A 20,956-nucleotide genomic window follows, 5' to 3' on the forward strand; every position below is an offset into this window, starting at 1 on the left:
TGCCGGACCAATGAGGAGCAACGGATGTGACCGTCCAAGCGTAGCCTCATTGCTTGCCGGTAGTTGTGGTTTAAAACGTAGAGCGGGACTCAGAATTCAGGTTTCCCCCGAGTGGTCCCGCCCCCTCAACTCTCCAGCCAATCAACAGCATTAAACCGGCCGGCCGCAGTCACCCCGGTTTTCCTTCCCCAGTGACCGCGGCGAAATAGGCCGCGGGCCAGATGTGGGGCGGGAGGACTGGGGCCTTGCCCCGGGTTTGGGGGTTGTGGCCGACAGGTGTCCTCGGAAGAAGACCGCTAAGCTGCAATGCTGCGTCGATAAAAGGAAACTCCCTCCAGTGTTGGAACTGCGGCGGCCCAGGGGACCACACTCGTGGGGACGGGTTCTTCTGCCCGCAGTGCCGGGCGCTGCAGCCACCTGACCCCTGTAGAGACCACTTCAGCCTTATGGACTGGTACGGGAGGCGGTTTTGGGAAACGCGCGGGGCGAGGGGAACGTCAGGAGCTAGCGCGCGAGAGGGAAGGGCAGGTCAGATTTGGGAAGAAGGTGGAACCAGATAGGTGGGCGGGGCCTTAGAGATTCTCCTGGGGATGGGGTCTGGGCGAATGTAAGATGGGGTGTGACCTGAAAAAGGGAATTGAACGGGCCAGAGGAATGGAGGCAAGAGTGGAGAGAGGACTGGAGGAGCAGGGAATAAACTTAGGGGAAACTGAGGGCTACAGGGAGACGTGAAGGGCGGGGCCTGAGGAAAGGGTTACTTGAAGGGCCTTAGAGAGAGGAGAGTTGAGGGATGAGGTCAGAACGATTACAGTTGGGTTGAAACTTTTAAAAAAGGAGTACTGAGGTATTATCCAAAATAAGAAACTGAAAACACGGAGAAAACCAATATGGTGGGCGGAGTCTAAGGGGAAAATGAGAATTGGAGGGAGAGGGTCTGAGAAATGGGTATTTTTCCTGATTCTCCGAAGGTTGAGGAGCTTGGAGAGGTGGTGAGATTTGGGCAGAACTAAACTGATTAGATAAGGCAGGCTCTGGGACTAGAAAGCCAAAGGGATTGCATTAAAACAAGGTGGGTGATAGGTGAAGGGACCGAAACCTTGGAAAGACAGAGTGGGATTTGATAATGCCTCTTCCCCCATCTCTGGGATCTGCCCCCACCAGTCAGTCATTGGGCACTTACAATGGGCTACAGTAACAAAACTGATCTTTTAAGTTCAAGAGTGCCAAACGAGTATGTTTCCTCTTTCTACATGACTTTCCAGTGATCTTTGATTACTCATCATTATCATTCAGGTCGCAGCTCAAATCCCATCTCTTTGTCCACCATATCTCCCACTTTCTCTTACCCTATTCTGTTTTTCTTCACAGCACTTAGCACTTTAAGAAATTATCACTGTCTGCGTGTTTATTGCATATTCCCCTATGGGAGCAGGAACCAGGCCCATAGTATACAAATCTATAAGTATTTGATGCATGAATTTTATCTCCCAATTTCCTTCCAGCAACCGTTCCTTCAAAGTTGATACTGCAAAGCTCCAGCATAGGTACCAGCAACTACAGCGTCTTGTCCACCCAGATTTCTTCAGCCAGAGGTCTCAGGTAGTCTGTTGGCCACCCTTAATCATACCCAAACACCTGTGCATCTGGGTGGGTGGCTGTGGCGTTGTGGTTATTTGATTATCAGAGACAGAGCTGGACAGCCAGCTCCACCCTATGGCAGCCAGACCCCAGCCAGCTAGGCCCTCGACCTGTCCTGTAGAATTAGAACCCATCAGTTCAAAATAAATATAACTCATCCCACCCCAGTTTTACTTTGGCCACTTCCTTAGGTCCCTGCCCATCAGCATTTTATGAAACGGTTTGTTAATGTAAGATGGCTGATTTGGATACTAATAAGACTATCTTCCTCTCCACTAACAGACTGAAAAGGACTTCTCAGAGAAGCATTCGACCCTGGTTAATGACGCCTATAAGACCCTTCTGGCCCCCCTGAGTAGGGGACTATATCTTGTAAGGTGATTTCCCAACCCTTTTACGATTGACTACCTGATGTCCATAGCACTAAGAGATAGCTACTCCCCTGTATTCAGCAGAGGAGTGCTTGAGCCCTGAGCCAGTTCAGAGACCCAAACATACTATATGAGCGTAGCTTTCTCTGGGTATTCTCTGTAAATCTTACTTGCCCAATTGCATTTTTTAAAATCATTTTCTATAAATTTCAAGGATTGTATGGCAATGGCCTTTAGGGACGTAATTTGGGGGGTTTGGGAGGAGAGTGGAGGTGAGTACCTTAGAATTTAAGGATTTAATAGAATCTTTACAAATACCTAGTTCAGACTTACACGTGAAAGAATGATTACCCCACGGTCACACATTCTAAGTAGCAAAAAGGGATCCCGTCCAAGCATTCCTTTCTCAGTCTAAGTTTCCAGGACACCACCCTCATACTTTCATTATTAGGACAGTTTGTTTTCCCTGCATGGTATTGTGTTTGGACAGGTGAGCAGGATTTATAATGTTGGCCCATAGTTTCTTGATCACAACTTATTTCCCCTGCTTTATGCCCCAATAGCTAAAGCTCCATGGAGTAAAGATTCCTGAAGGAACAGATTATGAAATGGACAGGCAATTCCTCATGGAAATAATGGACATCAATGAAAAGCTCGCTGAGGCTCAGAGTGAAGCTGCCATGGAAGAGATTGAATCTATTGTCGGAGGTAAAAGAAAACACCGCCAAATCCATTTTATTGCTATTATGAATATATTTCCATTGTTTAAGTGAAAAATGAATATAAAGAATACATATTGGTCATCATAATGATTCAGGGAGTATCTTTTTCTTGAGTATACTGAAACCAGTTTTGTCTGGAGGTTAGAGCTGTAACATCCCCACCTCCCTGGAAGGCAGCCTTATCTTCATATCATGAGTCTATTTAAATGGAGAAATTAAGATAATGGTTTTCTCTTTCAGCAAAACAGAAAGAATTGACGGACAGTGTGAGCAGAGCTTTTGAACAAGGTAGTGTCTTCATTTCTTAACTTTTCAAATATGGAAAGAAATTGTAATCATGGAGTACAAACATCCATTCAACAAGTAACTATTATGTACCCATCTTATGATAGTTACATGGGGATGTATTAAATATATAATAGATGAGTGTACACTTTTGCCTTCAGAATTCAGTCTTGCTGGAAAAACAAGCTGTGTGCCAAAAATCATCATGTGCCAGTGAAAGATTAGTTGAGAGAAAGTGCTTTCGTTCCCCTTTAACAAGTAGGAAAAGATAGGATGAAGGAAGTAGGCTGAAGCCAACACAGGTAGATTCTGAGGACAAGGCTGCACATTCAGCATCTGACAAGGCCTACACCCCTTTTCCTGCAAAGCCCAGGAGGAGAAGCCTGTGGCAGAGCACTGCCCAAATTACAAATATGGAAGGTTCTTCCTTGTCCCCACTGTCCTGGCTCTCAGCGTGAAGAGACTATGTTCATTGCTAGCTGTTTTTAAGCAAGAACAACCTTTCAGTCCATTCCTGACTGGTGCCACCCCTTAACTAAGAGAATAATGGCCCTTCAGCATAAGGTGCATTTCAAAGCAAGAAGCAGAAAGCCACTCAGGGTAGCCCAGATAAAGGGAAGTTACTGTAAGGAATGGGGGCTATCTCCCAGAATCCAAAGAGAAAGTCCCGGCAATGATTATAGTACAGTGTGATAAGAGTTTTTCTGGGACAGAATCTGAGAACCAAAAAGCAGTCTGGAACCAAGACTGTGGTCCTGCACTCAGTGGCCCTGGTAGTTCATTCCATCCTCTCCTCTCTAAAAACCACTTCTATCTGCTTTATTGGTATATGATGCCCCAAAGTGGCCTCCCCCCACTGCATGACTCTTAGTTCTCCTTGGTCTATTACCTTATAAGAACAACGCCTTTCACCATCTGACTACAGACCCCTAGACCCACGTCTAGATTTCTGGGAGAGAGAATGTGGCCCAGCTTTAGCCGAATGTACAGTTGGCTAGGGCCATGGGAATAAGCTTACAGGTGTGCTGCCTATTTTGCAGATACTGTAGGAGTTGATTCTGAAAAGCAGGCACAGGGAGGGTCTCTAAAAAGATGGTGAGAAACAGATTAACAGCAGAAAAGACAGGAACCCTACCTGTCTGCCTGAAACCCATGTCACCCAGTCCACAGGCTAAGATGGTCAGATTGCGATCCACCAGAGCCCACCCCCAGCTCCTGCTGTGCCTTTGTATACTTTAATATTTTTAATTATGAAATATAATTTTGAAAAAGAAGAATGTGTAAGTACAATTTAAAGAATAATAGAAAAACACCTATGTCCTCACCACCCAGCTTCAGAAATAGAACATGCAAACAAGATATATAAATGGCCAATAACCACATAAAAATATACTCAACATCACTAATCATGAAGGAAATGAAAATGAAAACCACAGTGAGAAACCACCTCATACACATTAGGATGGCTACTGTAAAATTTTTTTTAATGCAGAAAATAAAATGTTTTGGCAAGGTTGTTTTTGGAAAAGTTGGAACCCTTTTGCACTGTGGTTGAGAATGTAAAGTAGTGCAGCCACTAAAGAAAACAATATGGCATTTCCTAAAAAGTTAAAAATAGAACTGCCTTACAATCCAGCAGTTCTACTTCTGGGTATGTGTATATCTAAAGAATTGACAGCAGGGACTCGAAGGGATACTAGTACACTGTCAAAGATAAACAAAGCCAGATACTAGTTTAAGCAATAAGGACATATTTGAATCAGTAATAACTATTGCAATAGCGAAGAGTCCAGCGTAAACTAAACTCAACTTTGATTTTTGACTGGCATTTTTCTTTTTTTTTACTTTAACTTTTTATAATTTTTCTTTTCTCTTTTTTTATCATGTGACTGAGCATTTTAAAGAGAGGAAGAGGAAATACGGAAGAGGTGCACAGGGGCTAAGTAAAGTCAGGGAAGTGAAAAATTCCAAAAAGTGAGAAGAGGGGAGTTGGTCCAAATGAAACAGATGTGGGTTTGCTAACTGGCACTTATCAAAATTAGGCTCCTACTGTCCCACAGAGCCTGGGAGTCAGGTGCCCTATCTTTAGGTGTTGACTGGAACAAACAGTAAAAAAGAGACAGCAAGAATAGATATTCTTCTTTCCTCTGAATAATGTAAGTCCATTTCTCATTTGATTGCCTTTTGTTTATTAAGGATTAGCTGAAGCATCTGTTGAGACAATAGTTAAGAGGACATTTGTTGAGTAACGTGAGCTATCAGGCATTTAATGAGGAGCGTCTCTATGGAAACAAAAAGAAAAACAAAGATTACTGGTTAGAGCAGAATATAAACACAGTTTCTGAATCAAGAGTGAGTGCAACCACTTGAGGAGACATTGAACTCTTAAGCGTCTTTAGATGGTGCCATGAGGGTGGCAGTGGCAATTGATGGATTTCCTGGTTGATGTTTGGATGTGGAGATGGCAAAGACATCATTGTCACAGTTGTGGTTATTTCCCAGAGCAAAGCATGGAACTTGCAGGACTTCTGGTGGGCTCTCTGGGTGGCCCACGTGCCAGTAGCTCTACGTCGTCAGGCTCAGCTTGCAGGACTTTTTCAGATTCCAAAGGAGAGGGGCAACTGCAAGACAGCCTAAGTCCCAAAAAGGATCTAGGCAGTCGGGTTTTAATTCTTAGTGACACCAAGTCAAGGGGGAGAGAAAAAACTGGAAACATTGGTTTGTAGAGCTGTGGCCCAGTATTGAAGGAAACTAGAAGAATCGAGGATTTGGTAAGGGCTGACAAAATGTGTAAGATGGCAGGATCCAGTTCATTTTACAGGCAAATAAAACCTCAAAGACAATGAGCAAGTCTAGATTATGATAACCCACAGGGGTATGTTATCGTTTTCCACTGAAACAGAAAATTTGTCTCCACAGTCATCCCCCCCTTTTTAATCAGTGGATTGAGCGCTGACATGCGAGCCAGGGGGTCACCAGTTCAGTTCCCGGTCAGGGCGCCTGCCTGGGTTGCAGGCCAGGTCCCCCGTTGGGGGCGCGTGAGAGGCAGCCTCGCGTTGGTGTTTCTCTCTCTCTCTCTTTCTCCCTCCCTTCCCCTCTCTCTAAAAATAAATAAAATCTTTTAAAATAAATAAACGAATAGTTTTAGTTTCATTGTTTGGCTTGATTATTTAACTCCAGCAAAAAAAGGTGATTGACCATACAGGCCTTTTTAAGTCTTCTTTATGGAACGTTTTATAAGGAATTTCAGGTTGGACTTTAAAAGCCTCTCAGTGCTAGAAAGTCAAGCCAAGAATCCTCTATCAGGCATCACCTTCAGTGGGTGAATTCCTCTCTTCTCAAGGTCCCCAAAATAAGCTAGGTTTCCTGAGCCTGCCAGTAAGTTACCTTACTTACTCACTTGTAAGGCTGAGAACTCTTTAAGCCAGATACCAGGTCGATTTTTTCAAGAGGGCTTTGTAAGCATTGGCTCCAAAGAGTCAACCTTAGTTCCTTAAAATTGTCTAGTCATATCTGATTTTATGCATCATTTTCAAATATGGCATTCCAGTCAAAGCCTTCATAATTCTGTCCTATCACAAAGAGGATAGATTTTTATTGAACCTCTGCAAATAACTATATCACTATGAAAATAAGAATACTCAATAGTTTCCAATTTTTTGAGGGATCAAGCAGGGAGAAAAGGAGATAGATAGATTAAGAGAAAACAGAACGGGATTGTCTTATATCTGGAAAATAGAGCATTTAAGAGCCAGCAATATTTCAAACAAAATATGTAAAAAAATATAGTCACCCTGAACAGTGTGGCTCCATTGGTTGGGCATTGTCCCTCAAAGTGAAATATTGCCCAGTCAGGGCACGTATGAGAGGCAACAGATTGATGATTCTCTCTCATATCGATGTTTCTCTCCCTTCTTCTTTTCTCCCTCCCTTCCCCTCTCTCTAAAATAAATTTTAAAAATATTTTTAAAAAATCATATTCTTTATCAGTTAACTCAATCTCATGTAATTAATTTTGTTCTGCTTGATCTTGGGTTAGCAATTTTATGAACACATTGGCTTTTAGAAATCCTGACTTAGTTTATTGGTTTGATTTCAAAGTTATTTAAGCAATGCCATCAGAAGCCTGTACCCCAGAGTACCTGGCAGAGTGCTTTTTCTTGGATCTTTCAGACAATTTTAAAATAATAACTGGGTTGATAACATTATACCAAGACATATTGTGGATAGTGGTGGCACTGACAAATTTCTACAAATTATATAATTTCTGAAATAACATTTTACCCATACAAATATAACTTCGGGAAGGTTAAATAGCTCTTCTTCGACACTTCTTCCCATGTAATTTAACATATCAAATAAACCTAATTTGTTTCACATCTCTTTTTTTAAGGTGAGAGAACAAATCTTTTGAGGTTTTCCAGGGGCCCTCTTGGAAACTTTAAACTCAGTTCAAGTTCAAGAAGACTTTATTTAGAATTTGATTTGGGAAGGTGCCAAAAATGTCAAAAAGTTTGAAAAATTAATTAAATAGGATCATAGGTCATTTTGAAGCAATACTTAATTATCTATTTAACCAAAGTGGTGATAAAAGATTTCAAAGGCAAATATAGACGGTAACATGAAAGAAAAAAAAGTAAGGCTTATTTCTCTTAAATAATCAAGCACATGATAAAGACAACATGAAGCACAGAAAATTATTTTGAGAAGACACAGAATATATGTCTCCAAAAAGTAAAGAAGAGCCTCTCACAGTCTTTTATTAAGAGCAGATCAGTAATCTAAGCAACTTTGTAATTTTAATAGAAAATCAAAGTCTGGTTTTATATCAGCACACTATATATAAGTCCACTTAATCTTAGCCAGCTTTGACATCACAACATAAACATTTCCTTCTCCACAAATCTACAGCTTCTTGTAATACCCATTCAGGTTTTCTCCAGCTCTCTCCCTCTTTCACATTCTACTTTAGGACAAAAATCATTCTCCCTTTTATCTTAACAAAAACACATTTCTCCATCGCTTGCATACTTTTCATATAAAAACACGGCCTACTTTTCATCCATACTTTGTATACAAAGTTGTTTCCTTTCACTCTTAACCATTTGTAGTAGTTTTGTTTTTATATATTTATTATAAATGTAAACCATTAGTCATCTTTATTTCACAGTGAAACTGGGAAGTAGACATTTGAGAACTTTTATATACCACAATTCTGTAAGCAGATTAGCAGATGAGCAGATTTTATGAATATACCACCTCAAATCTCTAGAGGTATATGCTTTTTAGAATACATCTTTGTAATGTGGTGAGAACATGTTTATTAACAGACCCACGTATGTTTGGCTTCTCTATAGACCATATAGAAATAAGCCAAAGTATATAAACTTAAATTAATGCTTCATAATGACTGTTTTAGCCCTTTCTCTTATTTAGAGATTAGTTAATACTTAATATTTATTATTTAACTTAGCATATCTCTAAGGTTACAAGTTGCCAAAAAGATTTTGGAAACGATTTTTAGATGACATTATAAAACACAATTATTGTTGAAATAGTTTTTCAAAATAATTTAATTTGAGTAATATCAATTTTATCATTTCTATAATCTGAAATACCTAATACAATATTAGCTTATTTGACTAGTAAACCCAAGTAGAATAAAAATGTATGCTTGCATTGTATTTACTGTTGGCAACTCAGAAGATATACCTATTTTATTAAATTAACAATATCAAACTAAGTCTTATTTACCAAAGATTTATCCAAATTATATGAAACTGAAAAACATTTGAGTTAGTTCCTATATTTCTGGATAGTTTAGTAAGATTTCATTTATATAAATCTTATTTCTCTGTAACCCAATTAGGATACAACTTTTTTTCCTTTTTTATATTTTATTTATTTTAAATTTATTTTTATCCTCACCCAAGGACTTTTTTTTTTTTATTGCTTTTAGAGAGAGAGGAAGGGAGAGAGAGTAGCATTGACTGGTTGCCTCCCATAGGCACCTGAACTGGGGATTTGATTGCAACCTTTCAGTTATGGGACAATGCTCCAACCAAAGGAGCCACACTGGCCCAGGCAGGATACAACTCCTTTAAGGGGTTTTATAAATTAATTTGGTAATATACTATCCAGAGGTAGGAAAATATAATTTATATATATAAACAACAGACCAGCCAATACAAATAGAGATCTTATGGTTTTCATTCTAAGGTTTTAGCTGTAAGTCAGGCATAAATAAATAACATAAAACTCATTAGTTTACATATAAGAGTGGCTCTCATTTTTGCTCCATTTTATATATCCGAATTGAGTTACTGGCAATGGAGCAAGTTAAAAGTTACCTGCTCAATATGAGGGCTAAAGCTTTCCACCAATATTTATGGAAAACACTTTTAAGATTTTTTTGTTTTGTTTTTTTGCCTTGCTATGTAATCTTATGTAAGCTGTGGAATAAATGTCTGCTTCCAATTAGCTTTTTTTTTCTTATTCAGCTTCAGGTTGTTGCTTTTAGGGTGCCTGAGTCCTTTGAGAGTCCCCAGTGGGGACAGGGAGCCCAATGTTTCAGGGACTATAAGGAGTTGAGGGGTGGGAGTGGGAAGGGAAAGGTTTGACAGGGTGGGCAGAGGGGTGGAGGAGGTAGGGGCTTGAAGGGGGACATATCAAAGGATGTAGGAAGCTGAAGGGGAGATGGAAGGTGGTAAAGGAGGAAGGAGGAGTGGGGGTGATGGGAAGGAGAGGTCTTGGAGGAGATAGTTTAGGGAGATCTTAAGTTTCCCAAAGAAGGTACAGAAATTCCAAGGTTTCCTAAGTAAAATCATACTGTCTAAGAAATGGACAGAGCACCATGGTGATGTACTGTCAGCAGTTCGAGAAGGGAGGTTTCAGTCGACTGAGAAGTTCCCATGGAGGAGCAGACTCAAATAGAACAGAGGCCTTACAAGGAACCAGGAAGAAGAAAATTTCCAGCCTGGGAGTCAATCCTCACTGGAAACAAGGAGCCAGGAAGAATTCTAGCCTAGGGGGTACCTTTCAAAAGAAGCCTGGGACTCTGCCAGCTTTAGAGAGTGTACTCAGAATTGTAAGAATCAAAATCTATCCTGACTGGACTTCAACAGACATTTGGGGAAATGAAGTTGGACTCACCACAGGGTACCCAAATGAGCATCAGACTGGAGATTAGACCAAGGTCTCTGCATGTTGAAAGGTCTGGTTGTTACAACCAAGGGCCCGATGGTGTTTTCAATCCAGATCCAAGTCACAGTGCCAGATAATTTTCAAAAATAAACAAAAGCAGACAGTAGTTAAAGTGCAAAGTACAGATTTTAATCAGTAATAACTATTGCAATAGGGAAAATAATCCAGTGTGAACTAAACAACTTCAGTTTATGACTGGGCATTTTAAAGAAAGAATGAGGAAATGGCAGGGGGTGGGGGTGGGGTTCAGTAGAGTCAGGAAAGTGAAAAATTCCAAAAGCAGGAATGGGGAGTTGGTCCATGTGAAACCCATCTGGATTTGCCAGCTGACACTTATTGAAGTTAGGCTCCTACCCTCCCATAGAGCCTGGGAAACAGGGGCCCTACCTTCAGGTATTGGCTGCGTTAAATAGTAAATTTTTTGGCAGCCTTGAATTTACTCAGGCAGACATTTTAAGAGAGGCTAAGGTTATCCTAGGGATACGGCCTTGAGCTATTAGAAGCTATGTTAGCATGTGTCAGTATAGGTCAAGGTTGAGGCCTAGTTAAGCGGCGAGCTCAGAGGAGCCTGGCCAGAGATTGGTCAGAGACAATTTTGGTCGACACCCATGTTCAGAGAATTTTTCACAATAGCTAACAGGTAGAAGCATCCCAAGTATCCATCAATAGTTGAACAGATAAACAAAATATGGCATATACATAACAATGGAATATCATTCAGTCTTAATTAAGGCAGAAAATTCTGATACATGCTACAACACGGATGAACTTTGAGGATATTTTGCTAAGTAAAGTAAGTTAGTCACAAAAAGATAAATACTGTATGATTCCACTTACATGAGTAGTCAGATTCAAAGAGACAGAAAGTAGAACGGTGGTTTCCAGAGGCTGGAGTGACAGGTGGGGTGGGGCGAACAGGGAGTTATTGTTGCCTAGGTACAGAGTTTCAGTTTTACGAGATACGAGTTCTGTGGCTAAATGGCGTTGCTGGTTGCACAACAATGTGAATATACTTAATGCCACTGAACGCTACACTTAAAAATGGTTACAGTGGTAAACTTTATGTCATGTGTATCTTGTCACAATTAAAAGAATTTTTGTAAATATAAAAAATAATATAGAACACGTCCAGTGCCTTCCAAGCCCCCAGTAGGCCCTTTGCAATTGCATCCTCCTTCCACCGTAACCATGCTTCTGAATTTTGTGTGATTTCCTTGCTTTTTTTGATAGTTTTAACCATATATAAATATAACAGCATGTTCTTTCGTTTTACATATATCTAAGTCAGAGTTTCTCAACCTGGCACTAGTGTGTTGGCCAGATAATCCTTTGTTGTAAGGGTCCACCCTCTCCACTGAAGGATGGTTAGCAGTGCCCTTGGACTCTATCCACTAGATGTCAGTATCACCTCCCCGGCTGCAATAACTAGAACTGTCTCCAGACACTGCCACCTGTCCCAGTGGGCGCAAAATCACCCTCAGTCAAGAACCACTGGTTTAAGGGCTTCATTCCCAGAACTGAGGTACAGACAGTCCTTGCCCAGTGGTTCTGCATCCTCCTCAGGGTTAGACCACCATGTGTGATGTATGAAAACTTGAAACACAACCACTTATTACTTGAGAACTGTCCTGAAGAGAATCTGCTTCTCTTACTTAAAGTCTGAACCCTGTCAATAAGCATGCTTTTGCCTCCTTTTGGTTAGACCCTCTGGCCCCTTAATAATCCAGACGTCTCTTGCTCAGACTGAATGCGTACTTGATCAGTCCTCCAGAGGCCGGGGCTCAACTCGAATCCAGCTGCTTTAGTCAGCAGACTTAGTTTTCTTCTTGCTTAAGATGAAGTCTCACATTAATGTCTCTGTTTATTTCAGATGATTTTGAAAAAGCCAAGGAAATTTTAACAAAGATGAGATACTTTTCAAATGTAGAAGAAAAGATCAAGTTAAAGAAGATTCCCCTCTAATTGTTGCTAGTTTTAGTGTGAAAAATAAAGCTCCTGTATATTTCTGTGCTGGCTTCTGCTAATTGAGAGTAGATACGCTTTAACTGCACGTATCATCTTCTGTGGCTCAAGCATCAGTGGATGGCAAAGCGGCGACAGCCTCGCCAAAGTCTGCGTGGTCCATTCACGCGATGCCGATACACTAGGCCCCCCCACTAGACCCGGGGGTGAGGAGGAGGGGATGGGGCCCACTTGAGGCCCTAGAGGAGGCGTTTGGCAAAATTTTTCTGCAAAGGGCCAGGTAGTAAATATTTTAGGCTTTGTGGGCCCTACTGTTCCTGCCATAACTAGTCGGCTTGCCATTGTAGCACTTTATTTACAAAACTGGCATTGGGCTAGAGTTGTCGTGGATTTGCCAACCTTTGCCCTAGAACCACTTCTTCCTTCAATCATAGTCCTCTTGTTAGTGTGGCCTTCAGGGCATTCTGTTTGGTACCAGGTAAAGCTGCCCAAGAGTCTCTGGCCTATATATCAAAATGTAATTAGTATTATCAAGAATTAGTCTGGTATTCAACACTAACCACATTTTCAGCTCCGCCTTGAGGTAGAGCACTTTCAGTTTCTCTGGGCTGTTGACAGTCTCTGGTCATGATTTCATGCTCTTCTAACCCAACCCGAAACAACTCCACTTCCCCTTTTGGGTCTTTAGAACTTCGGTTTTAGTTCTTGATCCATTTCCAGGGGAGCGGGGGGGGAGGGGGGTGTTAAGTCTTATGGATCAAAGAAGATTAAAACAGAAAATTCTGATTTAAAAATTCCAGCAGACAGCATTCAAACTGTTGGAGAAAATTACTTGTTTATAACTATAAAAATTCAGGCTTCTGAACCACGGTTTACATACTACCAGAGCTTAAAACTGCAGCTCCTTTGCATCCGTCCTCATCCCTATCTAACTATTCATATCTTCTGAATCCTGACCCAGTTATACTCAGTAATATTCGAGGACTTATGGATCTTCTGAAGGAAAACTGACCACAACAGCTGCCTGGCTTACTGGTACCTGGGGATATCAGTACAATCTCCAGCCCCTCACAGTTTACAAGGAGAATGAGTTACTTGTCTGAAAACAGACAGGGAGTCCTTTAAGTAAATAATTACAATGCAAGCAAGTGTCCTGATTAAATGTGGTTCTTCTTCGAAGAATGAGATGAAAGGAGTGTTTGATATACTTCCCTAGACAATCTTTATTCCTTCTTCAGAACAAAGATCAGGCCAAAACAATCTGACCACAAAAAAGAAATCAGATAAATATTGCCTCAAATGACATCTCTGGAGGAACTTCAAAGAAATGTTCCCTTACCTGTTGCCCTCAACTGGAAAGATCACTGGGCTTTCCAGTAAATCATTTCTGACTGCGGGAATAAAGAAAAAGGACTTTATTTCTGAGTCATGGCTTCTGAGTCAGTGGGATTACTTTTTTACCTTCTAAATTCTTTTCCTTTTAGTCTAAACCCTTAAGTATAGCTGGACTCCTACAGCCAGGAACACTTGAAAGTGTTCCCTGACAGAAGTCTATGGGAGGTGTGCTTCTAGACATCTTTGGCTTCAAGTTTCTGACTCAGTGAAGCAAATTAAGCACCCACCTCCCAACCCCATATCATTCCTAATATAGTGTCAGAACAAATCAGAGGTCTTGACTAATTTGAGACTGTCAGCTCTGGTGTCAGACAGGCATGGAATTATGGACAAAATGTGTCCCGCCCCCACCCCAAATTCCTATGTTGAAGCCCTCACCCCTATTATGGCTATATTTGGAGATGATATCTCTAGGGAAGTAATTAAGGTTAAATGAGGTCATAAAGATGGGGCCCTGATCCCATAGGATCAGTGTCCTTTTAAGAAAAGACACCAGAGTCCTGGCGGGGTAGCTCATTTGGTTAGACTGTCATCCCAATACGTCACGTTTGTGAGTTCAATCGCCAGTCAGGGCACATACAAGAAAGCTACTAATGAATGAATAAATAAGTGGAACAACAAATCATTGTTTCTCTCTCACCCTTTGTCTCTCTTTCTCAAAATCACCTTTCTAAAAAATTTTTAAAAGACACCAGAGAGCTCCCTTGTTCATTCTACCCATACTCATGCCCTCTGAGAAAGCCAGAAAGAAGCTTGCCATGTACAAGTCAGGAAAAGACTCCTCCCTAGAAACTGAAACTGACCATGCTGGCACCTTGATCTTGGACTTCCAGCTTCCAGACTCTGAGAAAATTAATTTCTACTGTCTAGGCCACCTCGTTTATGGTATTTTGTTATGGTAGCCTGAGCTTGACTAAGACACCTGGGTTTTAATCCTAGCTCTGCCACTTATTTGCTGTGAGTCCATCATTATGCCAAGCTTCATTTCTTCTTCAAAATGGTGACAGTAATAGTACCGATCTCACAGGGTTGTTGTGAAGATTAAATGAAAGAAATTATCTATGCAAATTACTTAGCACAGTGAGTGGCACACAGTAGACACTTAAATGTGATTTTCTAAATGACAGTGACTACTTTTATTTTCATTTTGGCAACAAAGCCATGTCTTTGGCTATGGGGTAAATACCATCCTTTCAACAAATTTCAAGCACCTGCTTTGTGTAAGAGAATGCTCAGCCCTGGAAAGATACACAGGATGGTTAGATGCTTCCTGTCTACTTGGGGAAAGGACTTTTACACCAACAACCAAAACAATAATAAAAGTTCCCATTTGCTGCTCAGTTACTGTGTGGCAGGCACTACATGCAGTACTCTGCATGATTCCTCAAATTAAACCCAATTCAATTCATTTTACACATGAAGAAACAAGTTCCCAGGAGGTTAAGACAGTCAAGAGCTGGGATTGAAACCTAGATCTGTCTGTAAAGCCTGTGTTCTTAGGGAGACTGAACCCTCCAAGATTAAGTACAAGCCAAGAGGATTAAACAACATTTACAAGAGGGGCCATTTGCCAGGGCCTGCACCATGCCAAGCAGAGGCAGGATTTGACCTGAGCATCCAGTTTCACTGGGCTTAGAGAGGATGGCACCAAGGTACAGTAGTAACCAGGGGAGAAGGCTTCAAGGAAGAGGGGCAGTGGGATTCAGACAAGCAGAAAGAAGCTGTGTCAGGTGTCCCCAAGGCCACCCCCAGGTTCAACAACTCACTAGGAACACCCATAGGAGTCATACAGTCCCACTCACCGCTGTGATTTGTCACAGAGAAAGAATACAAAAGCTAAATCAACAAAGAAAAGAGGCACATGCGTGAAATCTGATAGAAACCAGGCAGAAGATTCCAAGTCGTCTCCCAGTGGAGTCACACAGGACACACTTACCTCCCTGTGCAACGAGATGTGACAACACGTGTCCATGTGCAAATGCTGAGTGCAAGGGAAGCTCATTAGCCTCAGTACCCGGAGTGTTTTCTTGGGAGCTGGTAACATAAGCACCTTATGTTATGCTGGAAACAAGTTTTCAACATAAACTACAGTGTTTGTGCAATTTGGGCAGAGTGGGCCACTCTTACTGTAACAGCACCCCTGGGCTGCTCCGATTGAAACAGAACCCACGGGCTGTTTAGTTCGGGGTCCGATTGCCCGCCGCCAGAATTATAACTCTGAATACCAGAGTTTGGTGAAAAGAAAAAGAATTGTTTATTCACACATAGTTCTGCCTCCCCCTCCCAGACCTGGCCAGCCTTAGGAAAGTCAGAAACACCGTTTCCCTACTTCCTAGGCACAGTTCAGCTTTACCAGTAGCTGCCAATCACTCAGTTCTGATTGGGGAGGTCCTTTCTGTGCTGTGGTGCCCTCCAGCTCTCAATGCAGAACCGCGTGGATTCTCAGCCTCCCTGCAAACTGCCTTCTTCCTGTAAACCGCGCAGATCTCCTCTCCTTCTGAAAACCGCCTGGCAAGAGCTTCTTCTTTAAGCAGCCTGGAGACCCCTTCTCCAAGCCACATGGAGGGAACCCACAAGAGCCAGAGAGTGAGGGCGTGAGGGCCAGAGAGAGCCTGAGAGCCAGAGAGAGCCTGAGAGAGAGAGAGCCTCCTAGAGCCAGAGCCCGCCCAAAATGTCTGCAGCTCCTTCTCCCTTCCTCCCTGCCTCCTCTCTCTCCCTGCGTCCTTTCACGCAGGGGGTGTTGCAAGCAGTTCTGACCATTCACAGAACCCTACACAGGCTCTGTAGGCTCCTTCGTACCATCCCCCAGTTCAAGACCCCTACCATCTTCCTGAGCCTTGGAAGTTTCAAAGCAGGATCTTTGTGCAACAAAGTTTCTAGCCACTAGCCCTAGGCATGCAAGGGCATCCTGAAAGCTGCTTCCTGCTCCCTATCTCCCAGCCGCAAACTCAGGGGTTTGTTTTTGGACTCCCCTGTTTCTGTAACATTGCCATTTTTAAAGCATGAGAATTGGTTCCTTAGGGATTGTGATGGTTACTTTTATATAACTTGACTAGGCTAAGGGATGCCCAGATAGCTGGCAAAACATTCTTTCTGGGTGTGTCTGTGAGGGTGTTTCTGGAAGAGATTAGCTTTGAACTGGGAAACTGAGTAAAGCAGATGGCCCTCTGCTATGGGTGGGCATTATTTAATCTGTCCAGGGCCAAGAGAATAAAAAGGTGGATGAAGGGCAAATTGGTTCTGTCCCTCTCTCTCATTGAACTGAGTCATCCATCTTCTGCCCTTGGAAACGGGCTCTCCGGCTCTCAGGCTCCGACAGGGACTCACACCATCAGCCCCCCAAATGGCAGGCCTGAATTACATCATTGGCTTTCCTGGTTCTCCAGCTTGCAGATGGCAGATGGTGGGATCTCCTGGCTTCCATAATCATGTGAGTCAATTTCTGTAATAGATCTCCTCCTATATACAGGTTGGAGCAAAAGTTGTTTGTATGGAAAATAATACAATAATTAATAAATAATAATACAGTATTCCCTCACTTATCGCGGGTATTACGTTCGAGAACACACACACACACCCGCGATAGGTGAAAATCCGCGAAGTAGGAACCTTACATTTATTTTAGTATTTATATACATTTTAAGGCTTTATAAACCCTTCCCACACACTTATAAACTGTTCCCAGTCCCTTATTAACCTTTCCCACACTTTTATAAACGCTACTTGTTCTTAAACATATTCTACACTCTTAAACCTACGTAACTTTAACAATGTATGTATACAGTACCACAAAATCCCACGATATAGCGAAAAATCCGCGATAAATAATTAAATATAATATTTTTTAAAATCCCGCGATAAAGTGAGGCCGCGATAAGGGAACCGTGATAAAGAGAGGGACTACTGTACAAAAATAAACTCTACGTTTCACATACTCACAACTGTAAACCTACTTTTGCCACACCCTGTATATCTATTGGTTGCGTTTTCCTGGAGAAAAATGACTAACGCAGGGATCTTCCCTTGAGTATGCATTTTATGGGTGCTCAGCAGGAAAGAACGTTTTTATTGGTTTGTGGAAAGTAGTGATGATATTCCTGGCTCTGGATTGAGTCAAATCTTTCCAGAACCATCACTACAAACTGTGGGACCCTGAGATAAGTCCTTGCCCTCTCTGAATCTTAGTCTCTTATTCTGCTACATGGTGATATTATTAGAGTTATGGTGGAGCTGACATGAAGGCGTGTACTCAGGACAGTGCCTGGTAACATAATAAGTGCTCAGTACTCTCTGCAGCTGGCATTGATTGCTTCTTTTGACCTTTTTTTTTGGGGGGGGGCATAGATAATATGTTTGTTACACTGTTAGCTGGTTTTTCGTTTGGAATCAGCTACCTGAGATTTTCCAAGACTGCTTTAACCACCTCTTACTTAGTGTCTCAGCTAGGGACGCCTGCCTCAGTTCTGCCTAGAGACCCAGCACAGGTACTTGCTGCTGCTAAAATCACCTTGGGTTCAGCTGTCACTCTCAGTTGCTCAATGAGACTGTCCTACATTTGACTTGGACTTTCAACTCTGGCACGTGCTTGTTCCATAGTCTGTCTCAAGTGTAAGAAGTCCCTGGCCTGCTCCTTCATGCCACTGGCTGTTCCTCAGAACAGAATGTTAAACGAGTCCACAGGCACTCTTCTCTCCTTTGGCCTCTTATCTTTAACCTCGTGTCTTAGTCCATTTGGCTTCTATAACAAACACCATAGACTGGGTAGTATCAACAACAGAAATTTCTTTCTCATAGTTCTGAGATCAAGGCACCAGCAGATTCAGTGTCAGGTGATGGTTCATTTCCTAGTTCATAGACAGGCATCTTCTCACTGTGTCATCACGTGGCGAAAAAGGCAAGGGAGCCCTCTGGGGTCTCTTTTATGAGGGCATTCAGCTCATTCATGATGGTTCTACCCTCATGACCTAATCACTTCCCAGGGGCCCCACCTCCTAATTGGGGGTTAGGATTTTCACATATGAATTTGGAGGGGGACATAAATATTCAGTCCATTGTGCCTCATCATATTGAACATGTTTATTTAAAGAATATCCCTTATCTGACTACAAAGTAGTACACATTTATTGGAAAAGAATAAAACTTAAATTTATGGCCTCCACTCCTCATGGGTATGTGCCATCAATAGTTTGGTTTAGTAGCTTTTCTTTTTCTGATGTTTATTTATTGGTTGATTTTAATTTTTTTAAAGATTGTATTTGTTTATTTTTAGAGAGAGGGGAAGGGAGGGAGAAAGAGAGGGAGAGAAACATCAATGTGCAAGAGATACATAGATTGGTTGCCTCTCACATGCCCCCACCTGAGGGCCTGGCCTGCAACCCAGGCATGTACCCTGACTGGGAATTGAACCAGCGACCTTTTGGTTCTCAGGCCAGCACTAAATCCACTGAGCCACACCAGCCAAGAATGGAGATCGACCCCGCAACCTTGGTGTATCAGAACCATGCTCTAACCAACTGAGCTACCTGGCCAGGGCAGTTTAGTATCTCGTCGACCAGGGGGGATGAAACCTAATAATTTTGTATTAACATCCTGACAAGGTTGTTCCTTGCTAACCTCTATTAACTAATGACTGTTAATTATGTAGACAAATTACTTATCCTCTCTAAGCTTAGTTTTATCCTCTTTATGTAGACACATATGACTGACTACCTGTGGTCCAGTTGTGAGAGTAAAATAAGAAAAGGTAGAGCTCTTAAGTGTGTATCATACACTAGCACATAGGCATGTACATGTACATACACAAATAAGAAAAAAGACTTGAAGAATATTCATAACAATAAAGCTTCCCGCAGGATGGTATTAAGGCAATTTTTACTTGTTTATCTGTACCTTTATCACTGCCTCCACTAATTTTCCCGCAGGATGGTATTAAGGCAATTTTTACTTATTTATCTGTACCTTTATCACTGCCTCCACTAATTTTCACTAAGAACCTATATTTGTTTTATAACCAGAAAGCATTATTTTGGGGGGTTTTTTTTAAAGATTTTTTTTTAATTGACAGATGAGGTTTTTAAAAATTAATTAATTTGTTTGTTTGTTTGTTTGTTTTTAGAGAGAGGGGAAAGGAGAAGGAGAGGGAGAGAAAGAAACATCACTGTGTGGTTGCCTCTCACTCACGCCCCCAACTGGGGACCTGACGTGCAACCCAGTCATGTGCCCTGACTGGGAATCAAACCAGCGACACTTGGCTCACAGGCCGACGCTCAATCCACTGTGCCACAGCAGCCAGGGCTCTAAAGATTTTATTTATTTATTTTCAGAGAGAAGAGAAGGAAGGGAGAGAAACAGCAACGTGTGGTTGCCTCTCACACACAACTGGGGACCTGGCCCGCAACCCAGGCATGTGCCCTGACTAGAGATTGAACCAGCAACCCCCTTGGTTTGCAGGCCAATGCTCAATCCACTGAGCCTACCAGCCAGGGCAAGTTTTTTTTTTAAAGATAAAATAAAATTAGCCACCAGGAGAAAGAAGTCTGGAAGCGTTTTTCTAAGTGTCTGTATAACTCTGACCCACCAATCCCATGAGAGGTGAGCTAGAAGTCACTTCAAAGAGGCAGGCCTGTACTGTCACTGAGAAGAAGAGATGCTCTCAGTAGCCACTGTCAAGTTCTGCAGCCACTCTCCCTAGGCTAGGGCAGGAGACGATGCACAATAATCCTGTCTTTTGCTTCCAGGGATCTGAATCCCCATGCAGTCTCTCACTCACTGTAGTGAGGCTTTCCTGATTGCCCCAAAGTACCTTCTTCCAGAGAAATCAATGAGTGGAGCAAAGCTTAGCAGTCTACGGCAGAAGCTAAAGTCTCATAACGGCTTGAACTCCTTTACTTATAGCGGAGGGAGTTGGGAACCATAACTTGCCTCAATTTCCTTATCTGTAAAATGGGAGTAATAAAAGCATCTGGTTTAAAGTTACTGTGAGGAACACTTGACTTTTTTTGAGCAAAGAGCACCTACAAAGAGGACGTACCTAATAAATTATTAATTCTAGTACATTGCCTGATAAGAGATATGCAACCTGGTGTAGAATTGTGAATGAAGGAATGAATCTGAATAGGCATTCAGGAAATATAGAAATTTCAGAATGATATACAGGACTCCCTTTTTACAAATATACACTTATATTTATATATGTATATAACATCATCTAGCAGGATTTTAAAATTTATTTTAGAGAGAGGAAGGGAGAGTGAGAAAGAGAAGGAAAAAAAAGACATTGACTTTTGTTGTTCCACTCATCCATGCATTTACTGGTTGACCATCATATTGCCTGGACCGGAGAGCAAAACCACAATCTTGGTGTATGGGGATGACGCTCTA

General features: G+C 41.9%; 1 protein-coding gene and 1 long non-coding RNA gene across 5 annotated transcripts; one reads left to right on the plus strand and one right to left on the minus strand.

Annotated features, from left to right (window-relative positions):
* The first annotated feature begins 145 nt into the window (after positions 1–145).
* On the plus strand, positions 146–20,436 carry HSCB (HscB mitochondrial iron-sulfur cluster cochaperone). Of its 4 annotated transcripts, none has more exons than XM_090291648.1 (6): positions 146–454; positions 1,503–1,599; positions 1,921–2,010; positions 2,573–2,717; positions 2,972–3,019; positions 20,314–20,436. In XM_090291648.1, the coding sequence occupies exons 1-6, from the start codon at positions 222–224 to the stop codon at positions 20,319–20,321; spliced, it is 621 nt and encodes a 206-aa protein (XP_090147774.1). In that variant the 5' UTR covers positions 146–221; the 3' UTR covers positions 20,322–20,436. The 4 variants fall into 4 exon arrangements, with proteins under 4 accessions (XP_090147774.1, XP_090147773.1, XP_090147776.1 ...); XM_090291647.1 differs by lacking the exon at positions 20,314–20,436 and adding an exon at positions 12,090–12,225; XM_090291650.1 differs by lacking the exons at positions 1,503–1,599; positions 20,314–20,436 and adding an exon at positions 12,090–12,225 and having other exon boundaries at positions 407–454; positions 1,921–2,015.
* Positions 5,191–11,115, minus strand: LOC149996982 (uncharacterized). Its single transcript, XR_016514083.1, has 3 exons — positions 11,057–11,115; positions 10,169–10,231; positions 5,191–5,298 (listed from the first exon to the last, which is right to left on the minus strand). It is a non-coding gene; the product is annotated as an uncharacterized LOC149996982 (long non-coding RNA).
* Positions 20,437–20,956: the final 520 nt, after the last annotated feature.

The sequence above is a fragment of the Furipterus horrens genome, unplaced genomic scaffold (genome assembly GCF_987537825.1).
Source record: "Furipterus horrens unplaced genomic scaffold, mFurHor1.1.pri manual_scaffold_11, whole genome shotgun sequence".
In the NCBI taxonomy this organism is placed as follows: Eukaryota; Metazoa; Chordata; class Mammalia; order Chiroptera; family Furipteridae; genus Furipterus; species Furipterus horrens.

Excerpts from the sequence above, each read along its gene's own strand:
- HSCB (XM_090291647.1), top strand. The coding sequence starts at position 222 with ATGTGGGGCGGGAGGACTGGGGCCTTGCCCCGGGTTTGGGGGTTGTGG. Across the intron at positions 2,011-2,572 it reads TGAGTAGGGGACTATATCTT|CTAAAGCTCCATGGAGTAAA; the intron begins GTAAGGTGATTT and ends ATGCCCCAATAG. Across the intron at positions 2,718-2,971 it reads GATTGAATCTATTGTCGGAG|CAAAACAGAAAGAATTGACG; the intron begins GTAAAAGAAAAC and ends TTTCTCTTTCAG.